General features: G+C 42.5%; 1 protein-coding gene across 1 annotated transcript; it reads left to right on the plus strand.

Moving 5' to 3' along the window:
• Nucleotides 1-2,889: 2,889 nt before the first annotated feature.
• On the plus strand, nucleotides 2,890-16,028 carry LOC127579879 (inward rectifier potassium channel 2). Its single transcript, XM_052032911.1, has 2 exons — nucleotides 2,890-3,044; nucleotides 11,264-16,028. Exon 2 carries the CDS (start codon nucleotides 11,478-11,480, stop codon nucleotides 12,765-12,767), a length of 1,290 nt encoding a protein of 429 aa, XP_051888871.1. The 5' UTR covers nucleotides 2,890-3,044; nucleotides 11,264-11,477; the 3' UTR covers nucleotides 12,768-16,028.
• The last annotated feature ends 4,704 nt before the right edge of the window (nucleotides 16,029-20,732 follow it).

Raw genomic sequence — 20,732 nt, forward strand, 5'->3', positions numbered from 1 at the left:
GCACATGCATCTCTTGAATTCTTTATTTATTTGTGAATAAAATCCCCCAGAAATATGCAGATTTTAAACAAAGTTAATGCCTCGGAAACTCAGAAATCCCTAAAATAAAGTTTTGACGTAGTGCTGAGGTCAGCAAAGGCGGAAGACCATCATCAAACTGCCAGACTCCACAAACAGAGTTCTAATTCCCCACTTGCTCCACCTTGTGGGATAACATTAGGATTACAGGGAACATTTTCGTCGTACAAAAAAGCAAGTCAGACTTCAAGAGCCGTGAATCATCAGGAAAGTAAACCCGTGCAGAAATAAAGACAGTAATGACGTGAAAAACTGGGATGAGTATTAAGATTAATTAATGCAGAGTCAATTCCTCCTGTAAACATATTTGAGAAATGTCTGCATGAATGTAGGTCGATGCAATGCTTTGTTCATTTCTTAGCATTAAGTGTGATAGACATGTTCAAAATTACAGGGTTTAGCATTTAAGGCTTCTATAAGTCAGTCCTGTCGGGCATCCTATCCAATATGACATAACTATTAACGCTGCGCTGTTTGCAGTTCTGCGCGATTGTTCTGTATATTTTCAGAGCAAACCACTTTTCAGGACATCTTAATGATGTTCACGAAAGAAAATAATCACCTGTTGCTTATTAATGTAAATGCATTAAATATATTACTTTTAAAGCAGAATAGATTTCAGGGTTAAGGTTTCCCGATATGGCAATGGGGTGTTGCGTTTACTTCACCTTCTGAAACACCAGCGCAGACTGAGGTGCAGTCATTCGGTCAACCGTTTTGTATCTTTATTCATAGCGCTGCCTGCTAGCTCAGTAACGTGGGGACTCTGTAGTTAAGCTGAACCACGAACATTTTCACCCAGCATTTAACGCAGTGCAATGACTAAGCACAGCTCCCTGGCAACACTGTGGGTGATTTGGTTTTCCCATTCGTTATCAAACCGGTTACAGAACCATGCACACGAGCAGCGCAGATAGAGGCCATTCGACCTATCCCTTTCTGCTAGCTCTTGGCTAGAACTTTCCAGTTAGACTCAGCCTTGGGCTCTGTCCTAACCAACCCTACCATTTTTATTCATTTTCAAGCCATTACCAAATTCCTTTTAAAAGTTAATATTTGATTCTGCTTCCCCCCCCCACCTATTTAGACGTTACAATCCAGATCATAACTTCCTGGGTACATTTTTTCCTTTTCACCTGCTCTCGTCTGGAAACTGTTTTAAGTTAGTGACCGATCTTTCTGTCAGATGGAAGAGTTCCCCCTCATTCATTCCATCAAAAACCTCCATAAAGAACGAGATCTAAGCAGATAGGAATTAGATATCAATTAACATACTCCTGATCACAGGATTGGAATCTATCTCTCTGAACGTGGCGACAACTTGAAATCATTAAGTCTCCTCTGTGGATCGATTCAGATACCAGTTACATTCCAGAGCGATCGGGGTAGAATTGTAATGCGACTTTCAAATAGAATTATGAACGTTTGTATGGGAGTTTCACTCACGTTTCACCAATGCGTCCACACAGAAAAAAACCTGCCCTCACTTCACTATCGGTTTCAGCGAGAATTTCATGTTGTTCCAACAGGTATAAGTACCGAAGATATCTGATTGTTAATTTATCTTCTGGTTTGAATCTCCTTAACATAAGAAACAACCGGCAAGCTCCTTGTGCTAAGACTAAGTAAAGACTCTAAAGAAAGTACATAACGTTTTTTCCCGTGGCTTTTTACTTCGCGAGTTCTCATTTATTGTACAATAACATTGTGAATGACAGTCCTGTCATGTCTTGCTTAAACATACTTTTAAAATGTGACAGCTTGAACTATGTTCAACTAAGCAGAACATTCAACTTACGGCAAAGTCACCTTGGGAATATCTTTAAATACAAATATGGGAGATTGAAAGAACAGTGAAAGAGGGTTCTTGCCAGCGAGCATATTATAGTCTGCTGTCACAGCTCCCAAATATTAGATTTTCCTTTATATTCAAGATACAGTCGCCGGTGCCCTTTATCCATATTTTTATATAAATTTCCACTTCCAAACTTGAACACTTGTGCCTAATATGCAATAGGTCATTGTTCATTATAAGTGACAGTGTGGACAAGGCACTGATTCACTTAGAAGGCAAAGTATAGTCTTGATGATAAACACAGAAAATTCTTGTTGAAGGATAGCGGGGGAAAGGTGCAATCAGACCTGATCCAGAGAGACACGGGAGACTGCAGATGTTGGAATCTGGGGCAAAAAAATACAAACTACTGGAGGAACTCAGCAGGTCAGGCGGCGTCTGTGGAGGCAAAGGGATGGTCGACGGTTTGGGTCAGTCCTGATGCGGTGTCTCGACCCGAAACATCGACACTGCCTCCCGTTTGACTCGCTGATTTCCTCCAGCATTTTTTTTTACTTCTGATCCGGAGAGGATTGGTGTTGGTCAATGCATCGAGTCCTCAGCAGGAACATTGTCACGTTATTTTTTTCCACAGGAAAGTTTGAGTTTTCCAATTAAATATTTTTTTAAAGTCCTTTTTTTTGGTGCAGCCTAGCGAATACCCAATTAGCTAAAGCAGAATGATTTCATGTTTTTTATTGTTACTTCTCGGCATGGAAGTCTGTTATATTTTAGATACACATTATCACCCAGACTCTCATAACTAGTTCTGCTGGCAAGTGCAATTGTCAATTTCGAACAGTTGAAATGGACGCGAGTGGAACAGCGAGGAGGGGAACTAACAGAGGTTCGCCAGGGACTGGTGCATGAAACCGTCAGTCAACTTGGCCGTCGGTCGATTGGTAGGAAGGTGTGTTAAGGGCGGAGTTTTCGACCCAGCCGGCGCGCTTTATATCTTTGTGGGAGAACTGAGTGGTGTCAGAATCCGATGAGACAGAGACAGCAACAGAGCAGGATTTTTACATGTATCAATGAATGTGTGTGTGTGCGCGTTCCTCAAAAAAAGTTGCCGCTAACTCCGAACTAGCACAAGTGGATCTCAAACTAAACACTCGCTGCAGACATTGAACAGGTAACCAGGATTAAGATCAGTCTTTACTTCTATCAGTCACTGATAACGAGATTTAATGTGCGGGTGCCTCCAAGATGCGTGACAAAAAAAAATACCTCAGTCCTTTGCCACCCACCCGAGCAACGCAAATGAAGCAGATTTTGGATCCGTGCAACGAGCGTGCGAAATGAGTGGATGGTGCGGTAGATGTTACGAAGCTTTAAGAATTTGGCCTTTCTGCTGGGGAGGGGGAGGGGGGGGGAGAGGCGTAAAATGCCAAAAGGACCCTTATTTGGTGTGTGTTTTGGGAGGGGGGCGGGCGGGCGACGAGCTACTGCGTTGTTGCATCAGTTTGAAACTCTTCGACTACCGGTTTCGTTATGGTGTGCGTTAATGTCAGCACTTGAGCGTGGCCGGAATGTGATTACTAAATAGCCCGGGGCTTTGCTGGATTGAATTCAAAGATGCCGCACGGTTCATATTTTGTTACTTCTTGTGAGGATTTCGTGCCTTTCATGGGAGCTCCATTTCATTCCTTGCTCCACACGTCCAGTTGTTTAGAAGGTTGTCTTTTTAAGGACCCTTGCGCCGCTTCGCTCCTCTCGCTGCCTCAACGGTCAGCCCAGGGCACGCTGAAAGGGTCGGGAGCTGGGGGCTTGGACCATCTGTGGCCTCTGCCCTGTTTGCAGACGCGCGCACACACACACACACACACAATAATCGGCAGCCGAAATAGGAAGTTCGGAATATTCAAGGGCGTTAATAGCAAAATAATATTTTGGAAGTGGCATCAGAGTGGGAGTGGAAATCTGTCCCGCGGCTGAAATATTTTCGTACAACCGGTTGGGCCCAGTCCTCCGTAAAGGAGGTTTCATTTTATTATCTGTTCTCACATGTGCAGAGAGTATTTCAGACAGCTTGTGCCAAGCTGGGGTAGAGGTTGTAGACACAGGGGTGGAGGGGAGGGGGTGAAGAGGGGTGCAGTAATTAAGTTCATACGCAAGTTATTAAAATATCCGGGAGTTGGGGACAAATCGGAGCTGTCAATCCAACCCCAAGCCCTTGGTTACAATTTTTTGGTGTGTGTGTTGCTGTGGTTCTCTGCTCAGGCCGATGGTTTCAGCATTGTTTGTTTTAAATGCTGCAATCAGCGGTCGCAATTCCAAGTCCAGTCCAGACAGCTGAGCGTGTCTGCCAGATAACACGTGTGCGTGAGAGAGGCTTGGAGCTCAAACTGCAGCAAGGTACCGACCGAATCTGGACCAGAAGTCGATTATGGGCGGTTGGAGATGAGTCACAATGCGTTTACAACAAAAAAAACTCGTTCGGCGAACGCCACCACTGCAGGCTGAGCCGCATACCTGCCGGGATTCAGCCCTTTACCACCCCAACTCACCCCCCCCCCCTGTCTTCCCTCCCACACCACACTGTCCCATCTCCTCATCCCACACCCTCTGCCCTCCCCACTTACCCTCCTGTCCCATACCCTCAACCTCTGCCCTCTCACTCCTCCCTCCCCCCGGATACTCTCCAGCCTTTAACCCCCGCCTACAACCTCTGCCCTTTCTCTTAACACCCTCTAGTTCCAATCTCCACCCCACTCCCTCTGCTCTCTCACTTTCTCCTGAATACCCCTTGACTCCCACCCATACTCTCTGCCCTCTCCCTAAATACCCCCGGTTCCCTATCTATATCACGCTCTCTGCTCACTCCACCTTGAATTGCCCTGGCTCTGTACTCCAACCTATGCCAAATGCCCTCCCTCTCTCTCACGACCCTCTGCTTGCCCGACCCACGCTCTCTACCATCTCGTTTTACCCTCTTGCTCTCTAAGAATCTTAGTGATTCTTCTCCCCAACCATCCACCCAGCCCCCACCAATCCAAACCCCCCCGTTCCCCAGCCATCGGGCACCCAGGACCCCACTGTCTCGCCCTCGCCGTCTCTCAGTGGCGCCGCGCCGAAGCCCGAAGGCTGGAGTTACTTGTCGAACAACAAGTGCATGGGCACCCGCCGGGAGTTGGGGTCGCAGCACCAGCGCACTGAGTCAGTCCCAGGGCTGGCGGCATCCTGTCACTGTCTGGCCTCGGGAACAGACGGCCCGGGGGGGGAATGGGGTAGAGGATGGGGAGGGGGTTGTTGTGTCGGGCATCAGGGCGCTGGGACACGTTTAGTTCTTCCAAAAGCGATAAGAGGCACACTCTCCAATCTCGCTGCTCTGCTTAGGCTGGGGGAATGGGAACCCGTCTGAGGTTGTAGGGGACAGAGGTTAACGGGCCGAAAGAAACCTAACTGAAAGAAAAAGGCAGTGAATGGAAAGGGCTGGGAAACCGGCCTCCGAAGGCACGGGGTGCATTCACCTCCTGAACTGGGACAAGGCAGCGGCTGTGTCGTTCCAGTTCAGGAGGAATCGCCTTTCAGCTGCTTTCCTCGAGCCCACTTCCTCCAAGTTTTACTGCGCGATAAGTGCGATGAGACCGTGAAAACGCCGATGGGAAATAATAACAGGCATCCCCCGGGGCTGGAGGGAGAAAGGGGAAGGCAGGCGGCCGAGGTCGGTTCTGGCAATTGTCGTGCCATTGTGGTGGCGCCGAGGATCTCCTGGCTGTGCTACAGCGCTGGGAAAGAAAGCAGCTCTGGCGAGGACTCATGGGCTTCTCCACCGATGCTGCCCGACCCGCCGGGTATTTACTACTTTAGAGTTCTTTCATCTGGGCTAGAAGGGAAGGGACGGGCCGAAAGCCGGTCTGCAGACGAATATGCTTTGGAGGGAGTGAGCGCGAAGGGGGCGGGCAGACGAGGGTTCAGGAACAGAAACCAGGAGGCGGGCCCTGGAGAGACACTGGGAAGTGGGATTGCACAGAGCGGGATCTACAACGAGAAGGCAGAGCGGACTCCACTGTAGCATTTCACCAACAGGCTCCAAACCAGCCACATCCTTGCTCATTCCTTGCCAGTATTCATACCGTGTCAGGCAGGTGCACGGCCCAGCCCCACGGCATAAACCCACCCCTAATTTGCACAGAATTAGGAAACCGAATTAATGCCTACAGTCCCATACTTTGCCGGGATCACGGAAGCCGTTGTAATGAGTGTGGATCATTTGAAGTCCAATGCCCAATCAGGGAGCAGGTGACGAGAGAAGAACTGGATGGCTTCACACGCGGATTGGCTCCTCAGTCTACCTGTGATCAGGTGCCAATGCAGACTCCGGCAATACAGGACATGTCCCGTCTGCAATATCGTCAACGCTATTATGAGTCAGATGCCTTTTTTTCGCGCATGTTAGGGCTCGTCTTAAGTGCACATGTCTTCAAATGTTCAGGGTTGTGAGGAGTTCCAAAGGGCCGTGACCTGCCAACCTAGGCGGGTTGCTTTGCAATGCAAATTCAGCCGGAAGGCTTGTTGCTAAGGTAGTCAAGTGAAATCAGGATCGTTTTGTGCGTGTGCTTATCTGTGAATTATGTAAGTTTCTGCAGCAGGCCGAATAGGGTATATTGGCAGTAGAATCAGCCATCGAACGTAGAACGGTACAGAACAGGAGCAGGCCGTTTAGTGCACAGTGTTGTGCCGAACTCATTACATTGGTAATCAAATGCCCAACTAAACTAATCCCTTCTGCCTACACACTGTCCATAACCTTCCATTTCCCACACATTCATGCACCCATCTAAGATCTTCTTGAACGCCTCTATCGTATCTGCCTCCACCACTGCCCCGGCAGCATATTCCACACTGTGTAATAAAAAAGAAATACTTGCCCTGCACATCTCCTTTGGACTTACCCCCTCTAACTTTTAAATGCATGCCCTCTGGTATTAGACATTTCAACCTTAGGGAAAAAGATACCAGCTGTCTATCCATGCCTCTCATAATCTTATAAACCTCTATCAGGTCTCCCCTCAGCCTCCACTGCTTCAGAGAAAATAACCCAAGTTTGTCCAACCTCTCCTTATAGCACCTGCCCTCTAATCCAGGCAGCATCCTGTTAAACCTCTTCTGCACCCTCTCCAAAGCCTCGACATCCTTCCTACAATGGGGTGACCAGAACTGATTGCAATGTATGGAGCATTAGGATTGGAAGGGTACAGACTTTAATAAGTATGAAATTGATGGAAAGGAGTTTGCTCTATAAATTAGAGCCACTCTCAACCTCTTCTCTTTACCTGATTCCCTGTCCTTGCTTCTTCTTCTGGTCTTATTCTCCCAAACACTTTACTTCAAGTGTTTCTTTATAATGCTGTACAAGAAAGTGCATATCATAAGTAAAACAGAAAAGTGGATAAGGAATTGGCTGTAAGGAAGGAATAAGTGATATTGAGGTTGGCAAATAATCTGAGTTTAATCCAAAAAACGGGACTCTCTCTTTGGTTCTAGCACACATACTTCTCACTGACGCAAGGACAGGTAATGAAATGACACAGATTTAAAATAACTCAGTGGGGAAATCCAGAGAGGTTATGAGGAACATACACAGGCAGTTAGAGACACAAGAGACTGCATGTGCTGGGATCCAGAGCATAAACAAACGGCTGGGGAAACTCAGCGGGTCAGGCAGCATCTGTGGAGGGAAATGGGCAGTCGATGTTTCGGGTCGAGCCCCTCCATCTGGACCAGCTGAGTTCCTTCAGCAGGTTGTTTTATAACACAGGCAGTTGTTCCTGAAAATTTAGCAGCTGCAATGGAATGTGACTGAGTTCTTCATTGAATTCATTCTGCTGGTTGGATCAATTGTTTCCCTGGGCATCTAGAATTCCCAGATCATCTCTCATCCATGTCTGAGCAGACTTAGCTGGGCACCCACAGGGAATGCATCAGATCCATTGCTCACCTCGGGAGAGTGATGGAAGAGAATGCAATGATAACTTTGAAAAGAAGCTTAAAAACACATTCTTATGAAGGATTTGTTGAGTATAGAGAAAGAATGGCTATTTGGACAGTCCTTCAAAGAGCTATTATGTGCAATATTATTCTGTACATAAGAGTGACCTCAACTAGCATGGGATGGTGGTGAGAGGGGAACGAAGGGGACTAAGTGGCTGTAAGAGCTGACAAAACAAATAACGACATGTAGAAGGGGCAGGAAAAGAAGCTTTCAAGGCAAATTGGCAAATCAGATCAGATTAGTTTATTGTCATATACACCAGGGTGCAATGAAATTTCTCGCTGGCGTGAAGCTCACAGAGTAAACAGTATACATGGTAATAGTAAATACAAAAATAACAGATACATGTGCACTGTTTCATGGATTGGAAAGAAAATAAGGGACATATTAGGAAGAAGATGACAGAGAGGTGAGACTGATAGTGCTTCAGTCATTGTGAAAGAAAAGAAAATCAGAACCTTGTTATCAGAGCTATTCTGGAGAAGATGCAGAATAGACTGATCAGAGCTCACTGTGAGTTCCGAATTCATTCCATGCACTAGGGAAATATCAGTGTTTTGGATGAAGTGCAAAGAAGCACAGGTGGCTGACCCTGGTGTCAGAACTAAATTATAGACAAAAATAATGATAAAAGAAATCCAAGTTTTCAGCTTTGAAAGAAGTTAAAGAAGTTTATAAGATCCTGAATGGGAAAGGGTTTCAGGTGGACTTTTTCCAAGCTAAACAATGCGACTATAGGAGGCAACATGATGTAAGAACATTTAAGGAAAGTTCAGGACCAATGTCAGGAAGCAGAGATAAATTAAGAGCCCCATAAGGTAACAGAGACAGAAAAACTGGATTGTATTTATATAGCAGTTTTCCTGAGGTTTTGATGTCCCAATGGATTTTATAGACAATTAAGTATTTTGAAACATAATTCCTCTTTTAATATATGAAATGTAAAAGCCAATTTGCATCTATCAATGTCCCACAAACAATATAAAAAATAGATTTAAAAACAGAAAAGGACGGAAACACTCAGCAGGTCTGACAGCAATGATGGAAAGAGAAACAGGGTTAACATTTCAGGTTGAAGAACCTCCATCTGAAGAGGGTTCTTCGACCCAAGACATTAACATGTTTCTCTTTTCGCTCATGCTGTCTGACCTGCTACGTGTTTCTAACCCTTTCTGTTTCTGTTGCAGATCTCCAGCATCTGTAGTTTATTTTTATTTGCATTGACTGATTAAAATAAAACGGGTAATTCATTTTAATGTTCTGTGAGGTTTAGTTTTTGGTGTTGACACTGGGTAACTCCATCTTTCCTCGATGCCAAGGTATCCTCTTTACTCACCTGAGAAGGCAGTGAGAAGGCAATAAGAACTTGACTTAACAGCTCGAAGAATTATAGAAATTTTCACCATAGCAAGAGGCTTATGGAGCCTCTGCCAGACAAAAAAATAACTATTGTGATTAATTCCACTTAGCAGAAATGTAGGTTGCAGCTCAACCAGTACTCATCCAAGTACTTCATAAACTTTATGAGTGTTCCTGCCTGGATCACTCTCCAGGCTCTCAAAACTCTTGGGTGAAAAACAATTTCTTCAACTTCCCTTCTCACCCTTCTAAGTTTTACCTGAAATGTGTAGCTCCTAATTATTGATCCCTCTGCTAGGGAAAATGGCTCTTTCTTAATCTCTCTATCTAGCCCTCTTAATATTTTATGTACCTCAATTAAATCTTGCCTTAGCCAAGGAAAACAACTCCAACATATCACATTTTTCCTCATAACTAAACCCTTCAGTCATGTCAACACCCTCGTAAATCTCCACTGAACCTTCTCTTGTGCAATGACATTCTTCCCATCTCATCTGAGAGAAGGCATCTCTAACACTGAGCAGTCCCTCACTACTGGTGCACTGAATTATTAGTCTGTATTGGGTATTATGAGTTGCTAGAGTGAAGTTTAAACGTACAACCTTCTGACTCAGAGATGAATGGGTCAGAGCTGGCAATATGAATGGCAGATATCATCAGACTGCATCAACAAATTTTCACTCTGATAGTTTATATAATTTGAACCAATTAATGTGATTTCCTTATAGAATGTTCCTAATCTATGTCAATCCCTCCGATACATACCTGTTTATCCATCCTGGCATTTTTGCTGACATACTTTCATTTAAATATAAATTATCTTCTTGTGCAAGACTTACACCTCAGTATGAATAGGTTTGCAGGTTACTTCAGTATTTAACTGTAAAACGTACAGCCACCGCTTCCTCAGTAATGAACCGGGGGCAGAGAAGGTTGGGGAAGAAGGTCAATGAAAGCAACAAGAAGATCTGAGTCAAAACTTCAAAATGATTATCAGTTCCAGGCACGACATTTTAAAACACTGCTGGCTTGGTGTTCAGAAATCTAAATTTAGTCGCATTACGGTGTTTCATTGGTATTCTTTCATTGTGGTTAGGAGTTGTTTGGCAATTGCACAGTATGTTCATATGTTCATATAAACTGAATGACTTTTTTAACAATCTGCTGTGTCAAACAACATTTCCTATCCCAAAGTACTCTATCTAGTCATGAATGGTGCTTTATACAGAAAATACATGTTGTAGAATCTATGAGGAGCTACTGAACACGTTGAATATTTGTGTGCAAAACAAACAGAACTATTTTTACATTGGTATCACGTATGTCTTTTAAAAAAGGAAAGAAATGAGAAGGCACAGGACAGCATCACTTGTATGCTAGCCACATATATTTACTCTGAGATGATTATCTGTGCTTAAACTTACTTTAATCTCATCCAAGATAAAGCAGAACTGTCAGGTCCAAGCACTTTGAGAAACTATACCATTGCCATTTCAGCAAGTGTGCTACAGCTTGTCTGATAATACTTCTCACAAATTTTGATGGTAAATCTGATCTGGGATTGTTGAATTGGTTTTATGCCCCAATTTTTAGAATGCTGTGTGCATCCATTGCTACCCAGTTGTTGGATTGTGCTTCAGTTAATTGGATCACATTGATCCAATACAACTGATGTCCTAATTTAAAATGCACTGCAAATGTTTTGCTTGCCCTTGCATGCAGGAAGAGAACATAACATTAATTTCATTTTTAATCACGAATAAAACAGACTAGGACAAGAATTTTAGTCTGTGTAAGAATTTGAGAAATTTGGGTGTTTTGACTATCAAGAATTGGACGTGTTCTCTTTTGAGCTGGAGATTAATTTGGAATGCTTATTGGTGTTGGTGGGGGTGGTTTCTGCTGTTAACATTCATTGCGTTTCCTATGGTTGGTTAAAATGTTGGTAGCATTAAGGTTTTTATTTGACAATAAATTTGATTTTGCTTCTTTAACAGATCACACTCTAATGAGTTCTAACTAAGTATAGATTCTTGGATAGCCATCTTCATTCAAGACTGCTTGGTGGAACGAAGGTTACCAGCGGGGGTCTACGTTCCCAGGCGTGGTGGTGTTCCACTCGGACGTTCAAAACTGTTTCTTCAAAGGTTGCTCCAAAAAATTTCAAGACTGTATCCCAAAGTAGAAACGCAGCAGTCCCAGGCGTTGGCAATGGGCAGCGTGCGTGCCAACCGCTACAGCATTGTGTCGTCAGAGGAAGATGGGATGAAACTGGCCACAATGGCCATTGCCAACGGTTACGGAAATGGCAAAAGCAAAGTGCACACCAGGCAGCAATGCCGGAGCAGGTTTGTGAAGAAAGACGGCCATTGCAATGTCCAGTTTGTAAACATGAGTGAGAAGGGGCAGCGCTACTTGTCGGACATCTTCACAACATGTGTGGACATCCGCTGGAGGTGGATGCTGGTCATCTTTTGCTTGTCCTTCATCTTGTCCTGGCTGTTGTTTGGTTGCATGTTTTGGCTTATTGCACTGATGCATGGTGACTTGGACAAGAATAATTACAAAGAAGAGCATAAGCCATGCGTTTCTGAGGTCAAAAGCTTCACAGCTGCATTTCTATTCTCCATTGAGACACAGACAACGATTGGGTATGGCTTTCGCTGTGTGACAGAAGAGTGCCCGATAGCTGTGTTCATTGTGGTCTTTCAGTCCATCGTGGGCTGCATCATAGATGCTTTCATCATTGGCGCTGTCATGGCAAAGATGGCCAAACCAAAAAAGAGGAATGAAACATTAATCTTCAGTGACAACGCGGTGATTGCAATGAGAGATGGAAAGCTCTGTTTAATGTGGCGAGTTGGAAACTTACGCAAAAGCCACTTGGTGGAGGCTCATGTTCGAGCCCAGCTGCTGAAATCAAGAATAACCCCAGAGGGTGAATACATCCCTTTGGATCAAGTAGATGTCAATGTAGGCTTTGACAGTGGAATAGATAGAATATTTCTGGTGTCCCCTATTACAATAGTACATGAAATTGATGAAGACAGTCCTTTTTATGACTTGAGTAAGCAGGATCTGGACAATGCAGACTTTGAGATTGTAGTGATTCTGGAAGGAATGGTGGAGGCTACTGCGATGACCACCCAGTGTCGCAGCTCGTATCTCGCCAGTGAGATTATCTGGGGTCATCGATTTGAGCCAGTGCTCTTCGAGGAGAAAAACTACTACAAAGTTGACTATTCTCGCTTTCACAAAACCTATGAGGTGCCCAACACACCTCTCTGTAGTGCCAGGGACCTGGCTGAAAAGAAATACATACTCTCCACACCCAATACTTTTTGCTATGAAAACGAGGTGGCCCTCATGAACAAAGACGATGAGGGGAGTGAGAGCGGGGTCCCTGAGAGCCCGAGCACAGAGACTCAAACTAACACGGACCATAATCAGGCCACCGTTCCATTAGAACCTCGCCCACTGAGGCGGGAATCTGAAATCTAATACCTAAAGTATCTTTTATTTTTTAAAGAGAGTATCTGTCAAAGCATATTGTGCTTACTGTGGCCGGAATAGCCAGCCAGGAAGGGTACTGTTGAAGTTAGGCTTTGCTCAAATAAGCTGCTGCACAGGTGGGTTCGTCCTTCAGCAGAAAATCAGTTCTTTCATACAAAGCACTAACAATACTTTCTGACGCAACGTGAAGGCACATAATACTGTATGCTGTAGCATACACAAACCGTATAGCAAAACTTGAACTTGCAGGAAAGACTAGGTGGATAGCATTATCTAAAGATGGCTTTCAATGGAAACTTGTAAACCTAAGAGATTTCCATCTGCTCTGAATGGTTTAACTAAATACCTGAAAGAACAGTGACCACTGTACAATGATTTCAAAGACAAAGGTCTTTCTGTTAATAAGTGAATCTGCAGCTTAAATAATATTTATTTCATAGGATTTCTTTTATTGATTTATTGTGAACAAAAAAAAATCAGTATTTATGATTCCTGTGTTTTTTTTTTGAGTATCATCCATTAGAATGTGGTTTGATTTTTTTTCCACTAGTTCCTTGAAATTAATCTATTTTAGTTTCCAGAGAATGGGTAACTTGGTTCTCAATATTAGTGACCCACTTGTTCCAAAGGACAGGGTTCCATGATGAATCAAAAGGATCTTCAGCATATCTTTGGGCATTGTTCACACACAAAATAGTTGCCATTTTCCAAAAGCCCAGAAGGATATAAATCTTGAACGTTATGTTCAAACTACAAAAGGCATGCAGAGCCATCCCAGTACTTCGGATGCTGAGATGCCATGTACCCTAATGCAAACCAAATGCAGGAAGGTTCAGCTCCCAAAACTGATACTTTGTTGGTCAAACACATTCTTTCACCTTTCACCAATTACAGTCCTCTACCTTAACTGCCCTCACCCACCACCCCAATCAGAAGGGAGATGCTCTCTTGAGACACTTTGCTGGAGAGCAGATGAGATCTGGTTGGCAGCGGTAATAGGGTACACTTCTCTGAAAATCAGATCATGAGCCACCTTAATGCAATCAACTAGCCGACCATCTTGAATGCCATGGCCACTTGTACTAGAAACACACCTGAGCCACATGCCTGGCTTTCTGGAATGATTTTGCTGCAGCAAACTTGCTCAGCCCGAAATAGAAGTAAGTCTCCCAATGAGCAAGCTCTTATGGTACTTGCACTCTTGGAGGCTCTATAGCTTGTCTGATCTTCCCAGCTTTGAAAGAGGCTGAATGGAAGGTGAGGTCATATTTAGATTCTTAACATCATGTTGTTAATGGAAGGATCCAAAGGATTTTAATTTTTTTTCCATCTTCCTACTTCTTGATATTTCTTTTTTTCACCTGAATTGATCGCCACTGATTCCACAGCAGTAGCTCAAGTCAGTCTCCCTACATTCCAAGACTGGTTCATCAGAGAAAGGATTTCTACTGCTATATCAACACACCTGGACCAACCTCCCAAGTCTTCACAGACCAGTTACCTATTCTCTATAGGGTAGTCCATGAAATAAATCCATCAGATCAGCTCCACATCTCCAACAAAGACGTCAGCAGGATTTACTAAATTAACACTTCAGGCCAGCTTGTAGTAGTGATAAGGCTCACTGAACTTTCTGGTATTAACTCTTTGACTATCATTTGCTTTGAAACATGCACAGTTTTAAAAGTAAGCTTTTAAGATTGTTCATTTTTAAGCTGAACATTGAGGGCATTGGAAGTAAGAGAACATTTCTCTTTTTAAGTTACCAGTATTCTTTGGAAAGAAGCAAGTTAGATAAAAGTCAGACTCATTCTGAGTTTGTGATGAAGGGTTATTGACATACTGAGAGCAGAGATTAAAGTGGGGTCAGCTCTTTTCCCAACTACAAGTTGTCTTCTTGTCTAAGTACAGCTTTGTTGAGGAAAAGGCTCTTGGAGGACTTGAAATCACTTGCTTAGGAAAGTGGCAAGCTTCACTGTACTACAAGTGTTTAATGGTCCTATGGAAGTAAAGAACAGTGAATAACTTCACCATGGCTTGGAGCCAATTTGGGGTGGGATGGGAGTTGGGGTGGGGATGGGTGTGGGAGGTGGGAAGCAGGCAGGGTCTGGGTGAAGAAAGCAATACACACAAGTGACTGATTAGTTACGTACAGAGAGAAAATACGCACAAGGCAACTCGAAGGTGGATGCCAGTCAGTATATCAAATAAAAATGCAAAAATACTGCACATGCTGCTAAAACTGGTTCCTCAGAATGGAATTTCAACCAAAGAGTATTTAAACCAACAAATAAAGCAATGGGAGAAGAGCAGGACACCAAGGAGCTGGCTTACATCACTTTGGATTCGCCCTGCTAAATGCTGCCATTTCACTGAAAAGAATTTAGCACATTTAAAAATATATTAAAAAAACTTTCTTGAACACTTCAGGTCTCATCACCTGATTCATATATTTATCAGGAAAAAAAGAAACAGCATTTGTACAAAAAACCTCTTGCAATATATATAGTTTTTAAAAAAAAATGTACAGTTTATAAAAGTTTAACAAATATTTTCATATTTAAAGCCAAATGTAAATAGATTCAAAGTAAGATGCCACAAGAGGATTAAAACTGGCAGTTCAGTACTTGTATCAACCGGTAGAACCTAGTTGCTGCAGGTTAGCGCAGGTTACTTGATTTTAACATTGTTCAAGCTTAGTAGGGTTTGTAACAACTATGAACTTTCATTATTTATTATTTAAGCATGACATGAAATTAAAACTCATAGAATATCTTAAAGGCATTTAAAATAAAATAACTGGTTAGAATTTGGAAAGCTGCAATCTTGTCAGAAGAAGACAAGCTAGTTTAACTCTCATGCACTCTTTGTACGAGATATTTCTACTAAAGATATTTCTTTTGGCCTTCCTACAAGGCGTGTTGGGATAACAAAATTGTGAAGTACTGTAACGTTTATAATGTATAGCTGCTCTCGACCATTTAAATTATTTAGTGCTGCATGGTGGTCACCTCTCAGCCAGTAAGATTTGTTGTCTTATGAACTCCATAGCTTTCCCTCAAATTACTTGCAGCTTGAACAAGCTAGGTTTTGGATGATGTTCTTGATTTTATTGTACTTGTCCCAATTTTGCAACCTTTTTTTATTGATGTCTTCCTACTGTACTGCACAGATCCACCATTTGTACAGATTTTTAAAAAAAATGTATGTCTTATTTTATGGTTGAAATAAATTTTTTGTGAAATACTAAACATGACTGACCTTCTGAATATGCCGTGATTGTTTCAGCATAAGGTTAAACTATGTCCTTGGTCATTCACAAATTCCCAGACATTTCCTGTAGACCACACATCTCTATCTTTTTCTCCTTGGCAAGTATCTGAAACTGAACCAGACTGTTTGTTACCTTGGAGATTTACTTGAGCTGAGATAAGATTTGGACCATAGAACCTCATTGGGACCAAGGCCAGTAATTTCAGTAACGCAGCCTAACTCTGCCAGTCCCTCAGTTCAGCTGCTGATGCATTCATACCTCTATTACCTCCAGACCTCACCAGTTAACTGTGCTCCTGGCTGCCATCCTTTATTCTATGGAAGAGAAACAGAGTTTATGTTTCAGAAGCAGGAAAGTGTAGAAACAAGTTAACTTATAACTTTAAGTTTACTTAAAACAAACCTGTTTCCTCACTTTCCCAGGTCTGATGAAGGGTCTTCAATCTGAAATGTTAACTCTGTTTCTCTTTCCACAGATGTCGCCTGACCTTGCTGAGCACTTCCAACATTTTCTCTTTTTATTTTAGATTTCCAGCATCTGCAGATTTCTGATTTTCGATACCTCATTTTATCTTCCATAATCCTGAGGTCAACCAAATGAACTAACTTGCACCATGTCATGTTCACATATTGCTTTATGATTGCTAAGCCATATTGATTTCTGATTAGGCAAAGCTTTGGCATTGAAATTCTCATTCTTGTGTTTAAAACAGTCCGTGACCATTCCCCTCCCCATCTCTGTAGTTACCTCCAGGTCTACAATTCTCCAAGATATCTTTATTCCTCCATTTAATAGCCCTGATTATTCTCACCACAATGCGTCACTACCCCACCCTCAGTTGTGCCTTTCTTAAAATCTTCCACTTTGTCCAATGGTTTAGTTACTTCTCCCAATAGCTCTTATTGGTATTGGCTTATTATTGTCACTTGTACCGAGGTACAGTGAAAAACTTTTCTTGCATACCATTCGTACGGATCAATTCATTACATAGTGCATTGAGGTAGTACAGGTTAAAAACAATAACAGAATACAGAGTAAAGTGTCAAAGCTACAGAGAAGTGCATTGCATGTAGACAATAAGGCCCAGTATCAAATTTTATTTGGTATTGCACTCGTGAAGTGCTTTGGGAGTTATTTGCTACAATAAAGAAGCTATATCAATACAAACTGTCCATTTATCCTTTAGATTTTCCCTGAGAATGAATAAAACAAAAATTACTCAGGGATATATCACACTGACAATATGGCAACAATAAATTGCAAATGGAAAATAAAATTGCAGATGTTGGAAATCTGAAACAGAAACAGAAAGTGCAGGAAACACTCAGCAGATCTGGCAGAATCCGTGGAAAGTGAAACAGAGTTAATGTTTCAGATTGACACCCCTCGTTCATTTTTGTGTTACCTTCAAATTTAACTGTTGATCTTCTTGAAACATTAACGCTGGTTCTTCTTCCAATAATAAATTGCATTTATCCAAAGTTCTGTAGAGAAGTAATTAGATGATGCGTCACTGAAAAAAGCCAGTGCATTTGCTTAATATATGACTCATTGATTCAATTAACTGAACAGGACAAATAATCCCTTGGTTAACTTTCGGGGAACCATGGTTACATATTGAACTTCAGGCTTGACTCCAACCTCCCCCACCACCCTAAATTTCAGGATTGGTAAAACCCTCACAGATGAGCAAATTGCAACCTAATTGAACTTGCGTCATGCACTATGTTCATTCATTTTCACATGGGGATGCCTCACTGATAATAGACTGATTTCTGAAGGATGGAAACAGCCTCCCTATGTAAAGTGAGCAGGCTCGAGGATTCCTCTTCAGTTTCTGTCTGATGTCCATCGGTGCCTGATAACACATCCATGAAATGCCTTGAGGTTTCTTTACAATCTTAAAACCTACAAGTTGCCATTTTTCTAAGCGGGCAGAAATGAAGGTGTCAGCCCCTCGCTGAGAACACTTAGTGTCTGTCACCTGATCAAAAGCACATTCTCCATTTTCCCTTGTTACAAGGAAGTCATCAGCTACTCAACAGGTGTAAAGCTGAGCATTGCTGAAGGAGCAAAGTGATTGGCTGGTTTCTGACAGTCAAGTCAATAAATTCAACTTCTGAGCTGCAGAGCCTGAGGCATCAAAAGTCACTGGGAGTAATTAGTAATAACTTTCTAGGAAAGGAGGAATTCATTGCCAATGGTGTCAATGTAAGCAACAGACATAAGGGTTGTCTGTCAGTTTGCAGCCTTTGTGTGATTTTATTCAGCAGATGCTCAGAGTTCTGGCTGAGACCTGACTGAGTGATATCCCTCACCTCTGCCAACCTTTCCCTTTGTCATGATCGCAATTCCTCTTCACTCGTAGCCTGAACTCATTCCATCTCTAATGCAGGACTCATTGGAATGGGAGTAGCTATTCTGTCCGTTGACCTTGTTTGGTCTTTTCAGATAGAAGACTTCTGATCTGTATCTCAAGTCTACCACCTAAATTGGTGCCATATTCTTCATTCCTTTGAAAATCAGAATATTTCTGATGCTGGAACTCTGAAATAAAAACAGAAAATGTTGGGAACACTCCAAAGGTCAGGAAGCATCAATGGAAAGAGAAACAGAGTTAACATTTCAGGTTGAAGAGTCTTCTCTTTCCACAGATGCTGCCTGACTTGCTAAGTGTTTCCAGCATTTTATTTCTTAATTCCCTTGAGAAGCAAAAAGCTGCAAATCTGAGATCTCAGTCAGAGCTGAGTTCACTGACGATCCATTTATAATTTATTTAAGATCTCACTGAAGCTATCATTTTGGAAGACATGCTATGACTAGTATTTGCCAGAGTTCTCATTCTGCTCTTAATCGGTGGGGGAGAGGTGGTGGAGTGGATGTCATGTTTTCATGTTTGGTTCTGAGTGAGAAATGGATGCATGGCACCAGTGCTCACTTCTGCACATCTGGTTCCATTCACTCCAGTGGACTGGAACGCATGGTGAGTAGAAGTGGGATATTCCAGCGTCCAACACACACACTCACGCACACACACACTTTGATCGACCTCTTCACTGCTTTCCTGATTTCTTTAACATTTGTATTATGCTGATTCTTCTTAATCTACTTTGATACCTCTCTCAGTGTCTGGTTAATGTTTTGCAAGTGATGGAGTCTCTCTACTGCTATTTGCTGATCTGTGTTTTTGCTGTATGAAGCTTGCTTTCAATTCAGATTTAGATGGAGAAGCCAAGATACACTTGATACATTAGCAAAGATGCTCAGCTTTCTGTGAAAGGACATACTATAATACATTAGGTGAGGGAGTGGAATAAGGGAAGATTTTATGCCTGCAGTGTTTGTTGGATCTTCTCACATTAATTAAGCTTTAAATTATCATAATCAATTGTAATCCTACATAAATCACCTCCACATTACAATTCAAGCAGCCACTGTCTGCACAAGATGCAGTAAACTATCAGGTTGTCTGTTTCCCTGTCTCCCTGTCTATCCACCAAGCTCATAGATCCTTCCACTGACAGCAGCCATGATACTGGTTCACTCAGTAAATGGTGACAGCAGGACTGGAAGTTGGAGAAACTCCTGAGGTTGCATGTTGATATTCCTGCTGTGGCCCCAGGCTCAGCGATTCACACTATCCCTTATGTGGTGCTTGACTGGTTTCCATAGCAGCTTATTTTTCACAACACTAATTGTTATCTGACCACCTTGTTAGGTTAATTTTTGGATGCGGCATTCAGCCATCAAATAACCTCCTGTTAGACCTTTTCCTGATTCTGAGTCTCAATCAATTCACACACTGCCTTTCCCATGAATGTCTTGACCTTCTGTTTGGGAAAGTCATACTTCCAGAATTTTATATCTTTTACATGTTATTTACAATTTCCAATCGGAACCTCTGGTATTTTACTGGCACAAGACTCAGGAAGTCCATTCGAGGGACTTCCCTCGATACCATCTCTCTGGAAACTGTTTGAAACAGGTCCAGAATGTTTGGGACCCCCATGTCCTAATCAAAACTGAGATGATTTTTTGATTCATTTTAATGCCATCAGTTGGACTACCTTTTAATTCATCCATATCATCACCCAACGCTGCCTTCTTTTCAAACCAATTGCTGCTGAAACCGTTATCCGTGCTTTTGTTATCCATAGCCCTGACTACTCCAGCCTACTCTTCGCCTGCCTCCTTTCTTCAACTCTCCGTAAACTTAACAAGCACCACGTATCATTCACTCAACACCCAAGTGCTTGCTGACTTTTATTAGTTCTTGAATAGGTAATGACGAGATAACAAGAATCAAATTCTTGAATTCATAAGGTCAAGTCTCCCTATTTTTCTGTAATCATCTCAGAATTTAATTGTTTCACCACTGATTGTGCTAAGCCCTTAAACTCTGGAATTTCCTCCCTCAATCTTTCATCCACTCTTTCCCTCTTTGAGTTAAATCCTTCATCTTCGCGAAAGCTTTTTGCCATCTACCCCAATACTTCCTTATGTAGTTTGCTCTGAAGTTTTGTTTGATAATGCTCCTGTTAAGTACTTTGGGACACATTTCTATGTTAAAGTGACTTTGTAAATGGATGTTGTTGGTGTTTGTTAATCAGGATTGACTGGTTGCCTTAATTGGAGCTCAAAATGGATACAACTGGGTTGGTGGTAAACATATAGAGCTA

This window comes from Pristis pectinata, chromosome 18 (assembly GCF_009764475.1).
Source record: "Pristis pectinata isolate sPriPec2 chromosome 18, sPriPec2.1.pri, whole genome shotgun sequence".
Taxonomy (NCBI): domain Eukaryota; kingdom Metazoa; phylum Chordata; class Chondrichthyes; order Rhinopristiformes; family Pristidae; genus Pristis; species Pristis pectinata.

Coding starts and splice junctions, on each gene's coding strand:
- LOC127579879 (XM_052032911.1), top strand. CDS start 11,478: ATGGGCAGCGTGCGTGCCAACCGCTACAGCATTGTGTCGTCAGAGGAA.